The sequence below is a fragment of the Micromesistius poutassou genome (assembly GCF_964030765.1).
Source record: "Micromesistius poutassou genome assembly, chromosome: 18".
In the NCBI taxonomy this organism is placed as follows: domain Eukaryota; kingdom Metazoa; phylum Chordata; class Actinopteri; order Gadiformes; family Gadidae; genus Micromesistius; species Micromesistius poutassou.
In genome coordinates this window covers 973,141-985,640 of record NC_140288.1, presented here as the reverse complement: position 1 = coordinate 985,640, position 12,500 = coordinate 973,141, and the positions used below count along the sequence as shown (strand labels likewise).

Here is a 12,500-nt window from a genome sequence, read left to right as displayed (position 1 = left end):
AACACAAAAGAAGGGGCCATTGTGGCAAATAAAACACTTTAACTGATCACACAAATATGATGGAAATTGTTCTTTGCTCTGTTACCACCTCCCTTTTTCTCCCCTCTCTCTGATTCTCCTTTCACCTCTTTTCTCTCGTCATGCGACGCAGTCAGTGTGTCTGACCTTCAGTCTGCGAGACGCCATGTTAGCAATAATGAACACTTAATGAACTCTCTGAAACTCTCTCTATCCTCCTCCTCTCTCCCTCCCTTCCTCCCTGCTCTCCATCGCCCACTCTCTGTCTCAATTAACTTAAAAATAGCTTTATTGGCATGGAAAATGAACATTTACATTGCCAAAGCATTTTTCTAAATTAGAGCAAAGGGGAAAACAACAAAGTACCACAGAAACGTTAAGAAATTAAGTGAAATATCGATTATCAGTACAGTGCACAACATGAGGTCATGGTGAGTGAGTGAATGAAACCAATTCCTGGAGCCGGGCCAAGAATTAGTCCTCACCCCCCACCGCAGGTCTGGTGGGGCTTCAGTCGGGATGTCTGGGGTCTGGTTAGGGTTAGGGGGTCTGTGGGGTTACGGGGAGAGTTAGGGGGTCTGTGGGGTCTGGTTGGGTTAGGGGGTATTTTGGGTCTGGTTTGGTTAGGGGGTATTTTGGGTCTGGTTGGGTTGGATGACACTCTCATCTCCCCTCCCTCCTCTGGTTCCCCCCCCCCCCCCAGTTCGACCACTCCTTCGTGGAGGTCCACCGAGTAAGGAGGTTCCGCTTCCAACCCAAGAACCAGCCCGTCTCCGTGCCGCCCGAGGACCCGAATGGAGCCGAGAAGGGGACCAAGACCCGTACTTTCAGTCCCATCTGCCGCGCCGGTGATGAGGTCCCGGCCCAGAGCACCTGGACGTGTGACGGCGAGATGCTGCCCTACGCCGCCATCCAAGTCAGGTACGAGTCGGCTCCAAGTCAGCTCCAAGTCAGGTACGAGTCGGCTCCAAGTCAGGTACGAGTCGGCTCCAAGTCAGGTACGAGTCAGCTCCAAGTCAGGTACGAGTCGGCTCCAAGTCAGGTACGAGTCGGCTCCAAGTCAGGTACGAGTCAGCTCCAAGTCAGGTACGAGTCAGCTCCAAGTCAGGTACGAGTCGGCTCCAAGTCAGGTACGAGTCGGCTCCAAGTCAGGTACGAGTCGGCTCCAAGTCAGGTACGAGTCGGCTCCAAGTCAGGTACGAGTCAGCTCCAAGTCATCTCCAAGTCAGGAACAAGTCAAGTCCAAGTCAGTTCTAAGTCAGGTCCAAGTCAGGTCCAAGTCAGTTCCAAGTCCGTTCCAAGTCAGGTCAGAATCAGGTCAGAGTCAGGTCCAAGCCAGGTTCAAGTCAGGAACAAGTCAGGTTCAAGTCAGGAACAAGTCAGTTCCAAGTCCGGTCCAAGTCAGGTCAAAGTCAGGTCCAAGTCCTTTCCAAGTCAGGTCCAAGTCAGGTCCAAGTCCTTTCCAAGTCAGGTCCAAGTCAGGTCAGAATCAGGTAAGAGTCAGGTCCAAGCCAGGTTAAACTCAAGTACAAGTAGGGTACAGGTCAGGTTCAACTCAGGTACAAGTAATGTACAAGTCACACATGACCGTATGGATTTCCTGGTCAAGTTGTTGGGTAGCCCACCAAGCTTTTTGTCCCTTTGTTCATGAAATGGTTTAAGAAAAGGAAGTGACACCAAGCTGTGAAAAAAGTCTGTAAAAGATCAATTAGAGAAGCAGAAATCCTAAATGCCAGGTCACACGTGAGTATCGCATATCAGCGAATACATAATTCTAGAGAACACAGCCGACTTTCATTCACAATGTCAATGTAATTGTTTTAAAACGATTCAGTGAAAAATAACTATGTTCAGCTCAATCTAAGAACATTATGATGAAAAATGGACTTGATCCCAATCGTGCCCTTGTATTTATTCAAACAATTAAAGCCACGACGATCCGTTACAGAAACGAGTTTGGCCTCTGAATGTGGGCTAATAGTGGAATACATTATTGGCATTCGATATTGAGTTAGAGTGTGAAACATAAACTCTATCAAAACATTGTAGGGGGGCAGAGAGAGTAAGTGGCAAGGGTGATCTGACGGCCAGCCGAAAGGTTCTGGGGTCGATCCCCCATATTCACAGCCTGCTTACTAATGACATCCGAAACCATTCCCTCCAAGTCCTTTGGATACAAGCTTCTACTAAATGACAAAACAGACCTAAATCAACGCAATACGAAAACTGTAAGTATGGAAATAAATGTCTACGTTCTTCCAACTATTCCAATCCCTTTAAGTAAAATGCAGAAACCGGCATTTATAAATCGTACATCAAACCATCTCTCAACCAATTAGAGGCAGTATCCACAAACCCCGGGGCCATTACGGTATGTTCTGCTACTCACACGCACAACGTCCGCCGTCGCTCTCCAAACGTCGCCTGGCACACACTTTATTTCACGGCCCATTTTACTTTGTCAATGAGCCATGCCGCTATAACGCTGCTAATTTAATAGGCTCCCTGTGTTAAAGGGCTACTCCCCTTGCATTAAAACACCAGGCCAGCCCCTCAGCACACCAGCCCCTCGGCTAATCACTTCTGGAACGTGGCGGACGGCCGTGGGCTCACTAATGAACAGCCACGCAAACACTCCGCGAAGAGAGACGGAGGGCGAGACGGAGAGGAGGAGGAGAGGGAGTGTTGTAGGGAATTAGCGTGTGATTGGCGCTACGAAGAGATGCTAGTTATGGTGCTCGGGAGAAACATCCAGAATGGAGTGAAAACCCTTTGCTGACGTTAACTCATCCTTTTAGTTTGATTTAATCTTTCAGCGGGTGCGCTGCCGCTGCCTCTAGACTATCCATCCTCATGAACCGTCCCAACATGTGAATATGAAATGATCCTTTGGCAAACAAAGTCAAATAACACTATAATACTAAATGCTTCACCATGATTGCCATTGAGGCTCTTTTATCCAAAGCACCGTACGATAAAAATGAGAATATATGTACACCTGCGTATATCCTCAGTGGTTGTTGATCATCCAACCCCTGACCTTGTCCGTCTTAAAGGAGCTCAACGGGGAAAGATCCTAGAGCTGTCCTTTGAGGGTAATTAGAAATGCCAAAGAAATTTGTCAGCCGTAAGTGAGGGCTGTGCGCTGTGAGAACATCCTTTTGGAGTCTATTTAGATTCAAGACCGCCCGTCTCCTTTCTGACCAATCAGGGGACCTCTTCCCTGATTGGTCAGATGGAATCCATCTTGCCTGTCAATCAATCCCAGTAGTGTGAAACGCAAACGTCTCTGAATGGCGGAGAGACATAAAGGGAGGATAATCTGTCTCTCTTCCGCTCCTTCTGCTCTCCCTTTACTACTCCCTCATCTTACCTTAAGGGCTACAAATAAAAAATAAAAATGATGAGACCACAGCGAAATAACAAAGTAATGTGCCGGAACTGGAACTTCTTTTCGGCTGAGATTGGGCAGAACGTTTCTTGGGAAGGCGACGTTTTTTTTTACTCTAGTAGATCATTGACAATCTCTCAGTACTGTAAAAATATATATATATATATTTATCAGCCTGTTTACCGCTTTATGTAGTTAGTTATAAAGTGTGCACTGTGCAGTTTATTTCTGTGTGTGTGTGCGTGTGTGTGCACACACACACAGCGGGCCTGCCACGGTGAAGCGCAGTCATTAACGCAATGGTGTATTAATCACTACTAATGAGGCAGGTGTGTGTGTGTGTGTGTGTGTGTGTGTGTGTGTGTGTGTGTGTGTGTGTGTGTGTGTGTGTGTTTTCTCCACAGAGTCCAGGGCCAGTTGATTCGATTATTTGCCCGAGGAATTGAGCACCAGTAGAAACCGTGTGTGTCCGTGTGTCCACATGGACACGCAAAGTTTGTCGGTTTGTCCTGAAACAAAGCGAGCCTGAAGAAGAACTGTGAACTGTGAACTGGGGAGAATGAATCTGTGTCGCCGTCAGCTGGTCTGAGTTATGTTCTACAAATGCGCCCGTGAATGTGAACCAAAGGATCAACGTCATTCAATTATAAAAGCATTGGGAGGATTGGAAGACCTAGACACACACACACACACACTGCAGTGTGTGTGTGTGTGTGTGTGTATTGTGTCTAGTAAAATAATGGACAACTATAAAATATTTATATAGTTTGTTTGTTCAACATATAAGCCCTCCATTTTGTTTTGAAGACATTATTTACATTGTGTTATTCATCATTTACATGATTTCTATTCAGGTGTGAAGATGTATTGACTTTTACAGATCCACCACATTAAACTCTATTTGAAAATCCTTCCATCGGTAATCATGGCAGACGAGAAAAGAGATGGCTGAACTCTTCACTGTTACAATCAATACATACCTCAGTGGCTGAGAATATTATCTTAATATTGTAACCTTGTTTCCACAAGGTTACAACGATCGACGTTTGCAACGTTAGCAACAGCAGACGTTACCGTGGCGATAGCGGCTTAATGGAATGCCGCGGGACCGGCCCGAGCCAATCAGATAAGCTTTGGTTTCAGTCAGTAAAACAATGCACTCCGGCTACTTCATCGACCTTCTAAATGAAACAAGGGTTATATGCTGAGGTGAACTGCACCATGGGAATAGTAGTTTGTCGTGATAATGGACACAGCCCTGTATACGTACATTTTTCTCTTGTTTTTTCATAGTTTTCAAAAGTCTAATCTAATTTAATCTCCCTGTACTATGCCCTTGCGAAAGGTCAGGTTTGCGATGGTCAGTTTGAGGTACATTAACATTAAGGGCATTCAGCAGACGCTTTTTATCCAAAGCCACTTACAATAAGTACTGAATATTTTTCAGAAGAAGAGAAACAATATATAAATATATATATCGCTGTCGGTACAGTAAGGATGATCAGAGAACCAAGTGCCGAGCACTTACAATTTTTAGGTACTACGTCAGATACGGCTGAATTGAGACATTACGATTCGGGAACCATCGCTTAATTTGAAATAATCTAACGATTTAGAACCGGTCCGAACCGGAATCATGACGCAGCTGGGGGGGGGTGAGGAAGAAGGAGGTATTCGTCAAAGTATTTATTTGAAAAAGGACAGCGACTCCAATAACGGCGGGGGCCCCGGCGTTAAACGGGAACGGTCGTGCTCAGAGCGAGACGGCGGCCGTTCCGCGGTGATGGAGGTGAGAGATCAGACCGGCGGGGGGATAACGGCCCGTGATGGCTTCATAATGCACCAACAGGGCCCCAGTGGCTCATGGGTAATGGAGCAAAGTGGTTGCTAAGTGACTCGGCGCCGTCGCACCTGCGACTGTGAGCTGGGCTCCGCTCCGTTAAAGGCTCATTTATGCTCGACGTACGGACGTAATTGTACGCGTCCGTTTCTAACGTTGTTACCGTCACTGCTCACATACTTCCATGCGTCCTTTACGTTGGCATAGATGTTAACCAATACATCCACTAGGGGGCAGCGCAGAGTCAAAAGTTTATGACGACAAACCATAGACTGTAAAAAGAAAACAACAAACATGGCGACTATGGAGGAGGTCTTGATTATGTACATAATAAATAAAAGAAGAAAACGGGCTCGTTGTAAGAGGCGGTGGTCGGTAAGGCCGTTAAATTCATCGCGGCTGGAGGACGGAGAATTCTTCTTCAGTCTCACACTGGCTCTAGGCTCCGTATCGGGTAGTGACGGCAACAGCGCCCCCACGGCTTCCGGTGGTACTGCTCCGTTTGGTGCGTATCCGTAAGCTTTGTGGAAACGGTCGAAAAACGGACGAAATGAACGCAGAGTACGGACGAAAGGCTCCGTCCGTATCCGTATGCGTATTTAACGTTGAGCATAAATGAGCCTTAAGACCGACCGGCGTGCTTCCGTCCGTCCGTCCGTCCGTCCGTCCGGCTAGCGGCCGGGACCGGTCTGGAACACGGCGGTAAAAGGTGCGGTGTTGGCGATTTAGCGAGACTGGTGGACTGGGAATGGAGTGTGATATTAATAAGTGTGTTTTAATTAGCGTATCGTTCCATAAAGGGAGAGAGACGTATCATGGGTGAGTGAGCGAGTGAATGAGGGAGAGAGAGAGAGAGAGAGATCATACGACATATCAATACGAGAGAGACGTATTATATGAGATTAGGTTTTTATTTGCCAATATTCATAATTTGACAATTTGATTATTTTTATGAGGTTGACAAGCTGGTCTTGAAAGTTATATTTTCTGCATTATTATAATTATATACAATAGTAATACTATTTTTTATTATATTTATATTATATATATATATTATGTACATTTATTTTAAATGATTAGGCATACACCGACAATCTATTGCTGGAACTGTGATTTATTTTTGTATGACATGTATATTGTTATGTACATGGGGAAGAGACTCCACTATGTTTCAAATGTTATTGCAATCTTGTTATGATGGAGGATAATTATAACCAAATGAAAAATAAAGATGGCTGATAAACTGGGGATGTTACTCTATTTCTTTAGTCGCTTTACTCAAATCCAATCTGAATACGATTACATGTCACAGGATTTAATTTAACACAACAAATAAAATAAATATGAATAATATAATAAAACGTTTTTGTTGATGTCTCATTGTCTCAAATAGCCCACGATTAAAGGTCATCTGCATTAATGCATTTGTAGCATGCTTCCTTAATCGGAAGACAAATCAAGGTATTCTCTCTCTCTTTCTCTCAACTATAAACACACAGGAAGAGATAAGGTCATCATTCTTTTCATTACTTTCTCTCTCTATCACTGTCTCTCTCTTTATGATGACAGAGTGTCTCTCAATGATTGAGTCTTTATTTGTAAGTCCCCGTCTCTGCCTGGATGGCAGTGTCTCTCTTTCTCATCGATTTGCCCTGCAGTTCATTCATTGGCACTCTGCCCCAAATAGTGTATCAAAAGACACCACCAAAACACACACACACAAACAAACAAATGCACACACACACACACACACACACACAATCACAGTTTAGTTCTCATGTATGTTATGTGGGATCTATCTGGTGGGGTTAAACATTTATTTGTAATCTTACTATTGTAAGATTAAAAAAGTAATTCATTTTTTTTTAACCTTATATGTATACATATATAAGTGCCCCATTTAATTTGAATCCTCTTTTTTGCAAGGAACAAAATCCCAAAGTCAAAGTCCAGCTCTCTCAAATCCTCTTGTGTATCCGTGAGGACACGACGTGACGGTCCACGAGAACAGAACACGACGGCCCAGGTCGCCCTGGACGCCTCCTGACACTGGAGAGTTTGTCATCATGCCAGGTCAACGGCTCGCCAACCCCCCAGTTTGGAACGCACCGACACCGCGAGAGGGGTTGAGTTGAAGAGGAATCACGGCTGAACAAACCCGGGTCTGAACAAACATGGAACTGATTTTAAATAGCGCGGTTTCCATGTCTGAAATATTAGAAAGTAAAGTAGTATTTCGCCGGAGCATTTGGCCTGCATGACTGCTCAGTTGAATGTCTCAACATAATAACACATACACACACACACACACACACACACACACACACACACACACACACACACACACACACACACACACACACACACACACACACACACACACACGCTCTCTCTCTCTGACACACACACCACACACCCACACATACACACACTTTAACATGTTAGACAGATGCACACACACACACACACTCTCTCTCTCTGACACACACACACACACACACACCACACATACACACACTTTAACATGTTAGACAGATGCACACGCACCCACACACACACACCAACATAATACCACGTAGAGATGTATTGAGCCACCGGTCCTGTGGGAAGCCGTCGGTTGTATCTATTCTATATTTCACGCTGCATACAGCGAGACGAATGCATCATGTTCACAGACGCATCAGCATCCTTCACATGAAGACCATGAGAAGAGATTACTGGGTTACTGATGTGCACACCAGCAACACACACACACACACACACACACCCTTGTTTTCAAACATGAACACACACACACACACACACACACACACACACACACACGTGCATATCCATCTCTGCAGCGTGATTGTTTGGGTCTCTGCTGAAGACACGAGGTCATCTATACCCTCCGTCATCACCCTATTACCACAACACACACACACACACACACACACACACACTAACTTGTTGGACAGATAAACGCGCACATGCACACAGACATGCATTTTGTCTATCTCATAAACCCACACCACACACACACTTTGTCTCTCCGACACCCATACACACACAGCCACACATACACAATCACAATCACTTAATAACTTGTGAGAAAGATACACGTGCACATGCACACACACACACACATGCACTTTATCTCTCTTGAAAATACACACACACACACACACACACACACACACACACAAACACACACTTTGTCTCTCTGAAACACACACACACACACACTCCAAGCTTTTCAGCTCATGGCCTTTTGTGGAGTGGTGAGGTTGTTGTGCTGCTAATGGTGCTTGAAGTAATTACATCTGCTAATGTTGGCTCCCCTCCCCTTCTTCCCCTTCTTCCCCTTCCTCCCCCCCCCCCCCCCCCGCCCGGCCCACCAGCCGAGGAGCCCAGTAACACTCCATCAACGAACAAAACACATCTCCTTTGTTTAACTTCACTCCGACGAACGAATGAGGCATCTTCTCTGTTTAATTCTACTGTGCCGCTGACTCTCAGTGGTTCAGCGTCTCACGCTCACACACCTCGTTAGGAACCTCTTTCTGCCGTTTGCCACGGAGAGCGAGCTGGAAATAGAGTTTGATTGATGGATGAGCGGGCCGACGTAACCTTACGAACCGCGGCGAGGACCCGCCGTATAATGACAGAACGCAACACGACACGGTTGCGCCAACACGTAGCGTGTGATTGGATGCTTCAGTTGGCGGTTCGGTTGATGGATGATGAGGCCAAAGGACCTTCTGCTGACGCATAATGAGCAGCGACGGTGTCAGCGGTGGGAGCCTCTCCACCCCGCCCCGCCCCGCCCCACTCCGCCGTGATCTATGGGGTCCGGCCAGACCTTAATGTCAGACGAGTCGTGGACACAGTAAAGTTGCAGGTGTGATTTAGGAGTTGTAAAGAGTGAACCTTAAAGAGCAGGCCTTTGAAAATAAAAATGAAAAATCATCGACACCAAGTCGGAAAAAACATGGAGGCTCACACTTTACTACAAGAATACGAAAGTATTATTATGATTATAGATTATAAATGTAAATAATCAACACCGCTGTCATCGTAAGAGGACCCTTCAGTGAGAACAAACGCTATTAGCGGTTACATGCTGGATGCTGTATCGGTATATCTATATATATATATATATATATATATATATATATATATATATATATATATGTACTCGGTGGGTATCGGCTGATACTCAAGGAATCAGGAATCGGAATCGTTATCGGGAGGGAAATAACCGGTACGGGAACGTCTCCAGTACCGGACGGGTTAACAAGGACCGGAGGTTCTGGACGGGCTCCAGGTTCTGGACGGGGTCCAGAGAGAGTCGCCGTGTTAGTCAAACAAAGCACTCAGCCGCTGTGAAGACACTCTAAACCGCCCGCTTGTGTTGCTTCAAAATTACGAGCTGGAGAGGGACTCCTCAGAATGAGAACGGGGGATTTAACTGCTCTTAAAACGCTAAAGCGCAACACTTTCATCATTAATATTAAACACGGGTTTAACTTTTAATCCGCTTATCCGGCAGAGCGCGGATTCAGACTGCATAGCACAATGTTTATTAGATGACAGACATTACCGAACGCATGCTGCACACACAAACAGCTCTTCCTGCCGCCATGCTCCGGCGGCGGCTAAATCCATGTGTACACGTCCCTTCCGTCCTGATTGCGTGGTTAAAGAGCACGACGGGGTCTGTGTTACGTTGAGGTGCTTTGGATACTAAGTCCTATGGACACGAGGCTGCGTAATGAGCAAGGAGCAAGCGCTTACAACGTGTTTCAAACTGGTCTGAAGGAAAAACAGGCTGACAAATGCAGCGCTGGAGGAAAACCTGGCGGATGGTTCCACGGTCCAGAGTGGCCTCCGTCTCCACAGGTGAGGCCTGCGGTTTCCAGCCCAGGACCTTTAGGCTGGGGGTTCCGACACCCGAACCAACCCACTACACTCTCCTACCAGACCACGTCTCGTGTAGACGGCGGGACTAACCTCGACTCGGGGCTCTCTAGTGAAGCAGAGAGTGACGGAGCGAGGAGGAGGAGGAGGAGGAGGAGGAGGTGAATGTTGAGGAGTAGCGAGCGACGGAGAGAAGAAAAAGGAGGAGAGGATGAGAAGAAAGCGACGGAGAGAGAGAGGAGAGGAGAAATAACCCCACTCAGGTCTCTCCAGTTGGACTAGAAGAAGAGCCGGCAGCTGGGAGGACGACAGCAGGGCCTACAGCGCCCCCCTGTGGACGTAGTCAGCCAGGCGCGTACCCGGTGGACCTCCCCCTGGTTTGTCCGTTTGGTTAAAACACGGTGCAGGAGGAGATCAGGGTCTCCTCTTGACTCCTCCTACCTGCATGTCAAACACAGCACCTTGTGCATGCTCCTAAACACTGCTGAGCATGCATTTGTGTGTGCGAGTGCGTGTGTGTGTGTGTGTGTGTGTGTGTGTGTGTGTGTGTGTGTGTGAGCTCGCCATAGAGAAACTGCAGAAAAGACAAAAGGGAACGAGCAAGAGAGCGAGGAAGGAGGAGCGAGGAGGGGCAGAGGAGGCGGTGAACGAGAAGCGGGAGATGGAGAGAGAGGAGAGGAAAGGAGGAGGAGGAGTAGTGAGAGACGGAGAGAGAGAGGGGAGAAGGAGAAGGAGAGGATGAGTGTTGGGACCGCGGACGGTCCTTGCGTCCGTCCTTGTGACGGAGGCCTGGGGTCCAGAGAGAGCCCGCCATCCGCAGCGGGGCTAGCCGTGCGGCACACACACACACACACACACACACACACACACACACACACACACACACACACACACACACACACACACACACACACACACACACACACACACGAGCTGGCAGCGCCCGACGGCCTAGTTTGCCCGCCATGACCTAGCGTAAGCACGTGTGTGTGTGTGTGTGTGTGTGTGTGTGTGTGTGTGTGTGTGTGTGTGTGAGGGTAATGACTGCATTGATCAGCGGTGTCCCCATTGGGCGGGAGAGAGAGGGAGAGCGAGGGGGACGGAGGGCGAGGGAGGGAGAGAACAACGGCGTGGCGTCCCGCCTCGTCGCGTTAGCCAATCAAATATCCATCCCACCCGTCGCCTCTCAGCACTGAGCAGACGATCATAAAAACAAATCTGCCGCCCGTCTCGTTCACTCCATCATATCTTTCTCACTCCATCATCTCTCTTCCTCTCTGTCCATATCTTTCTCTTTCTCTCTCTCTCTCTCTCTCTCTCTCTCTCTCACTCTCTCCCTCCATCGTCTACCACCTCTCTGGCGCTCTCTCTCTCTCTCTCTCTCGACCCCTCTCTCTCTAGTAGTATATACTAGTACAGTACTGTGTAGTATTGTTTATTTCTAACGCAGCAGCCCATTGAGGGAAAGACGCTGCCCTTTATTTCCAACTTGCAAAAACCTTTACTCTGAAGTCCCTCCTGAGCGTTTGTGTTTTACTTTGAAGGGCCAAAAAGTACATTTCTGTGAGACAGGAGGCAGACGCGGGGGTTCCTCAGGGTTTAGGGGGGTTCTGCGAGGGGTTATCTGGGCTGCTGAGCGGCTGGCCTCCTCGGTGCTCCTCTGTTTGGTCTGGAGCGCCGAGTGAAAGTCAAACGTGTGAAAGGAAACGCTTCCACCACCCCCACCACCACCCCCACCACCACCACCACCATCCCACCACCCCCACCACCACCATCCCACCACCATCCCACCACCACCCCCACCACCCCCACCACCACCATCCCACCACCATCCCACCACCACCCCCACCACCACCATCCCACCGCCACCATCCCACCACCACCATCCCACCACCCCCACCACCACCATCCCACCACCACCATCCCACCGCCATCCCACCACCACCCCCACCACCACCATCCCACCGCCATCCCACCACCACCCCCACCACCACCATCCCACCGCCATCCCACCACCACCCCCACCACCACCATCCCACCGCCATCCCACCACCACCCCCACCACCACCACCCCCACCACCATCCCACCACCACCCCCACCACCACCACCACCACCACCACCCCCACCACCCCCACCACCACCATCCCACCACCACCACCACCACCACCCCCACCACCACCATCCCACCACCACCATCCCCACCACCACCATCCCCACCACCACCATCCCACCGCCACCATCCCACCCCCACCACCACCACCACCATCCCACCGCCATCCCACCACCACCCCACCACCACCATCCCACCACCATCCCACCACCCCCACCACCACCATCCCACCACCATCCCA

General features: G+C 48.4%; 1 protein-coding gene across 1 annotated transcript in view; it reads left to right on the top strand.

The window, feature by feature from the left end:
* LOC311363261 (ceramide kinase-like) overlaps positions 1-4,011 on the top strand; it is a 47,228-nt gene extending 43,217 nt beyond the window's left edge. The window contains exons 18-19 of the mRNA XM_084483230.1: positions 722-939; positions 3,814-4,011. Coding sequence (XP_084339356.1) covers positions 722-939; positions 3,814-3,865 — 270 coding nt within the window. The 3' untranslated portion in view covers positions 3,866-4,011. The remainder of the gene's footprint in view (positions 1-721; positions 940-3,813) is intronic.
* Positions 4,012-12,500: the final 8,489 nt, after the last annotated feature.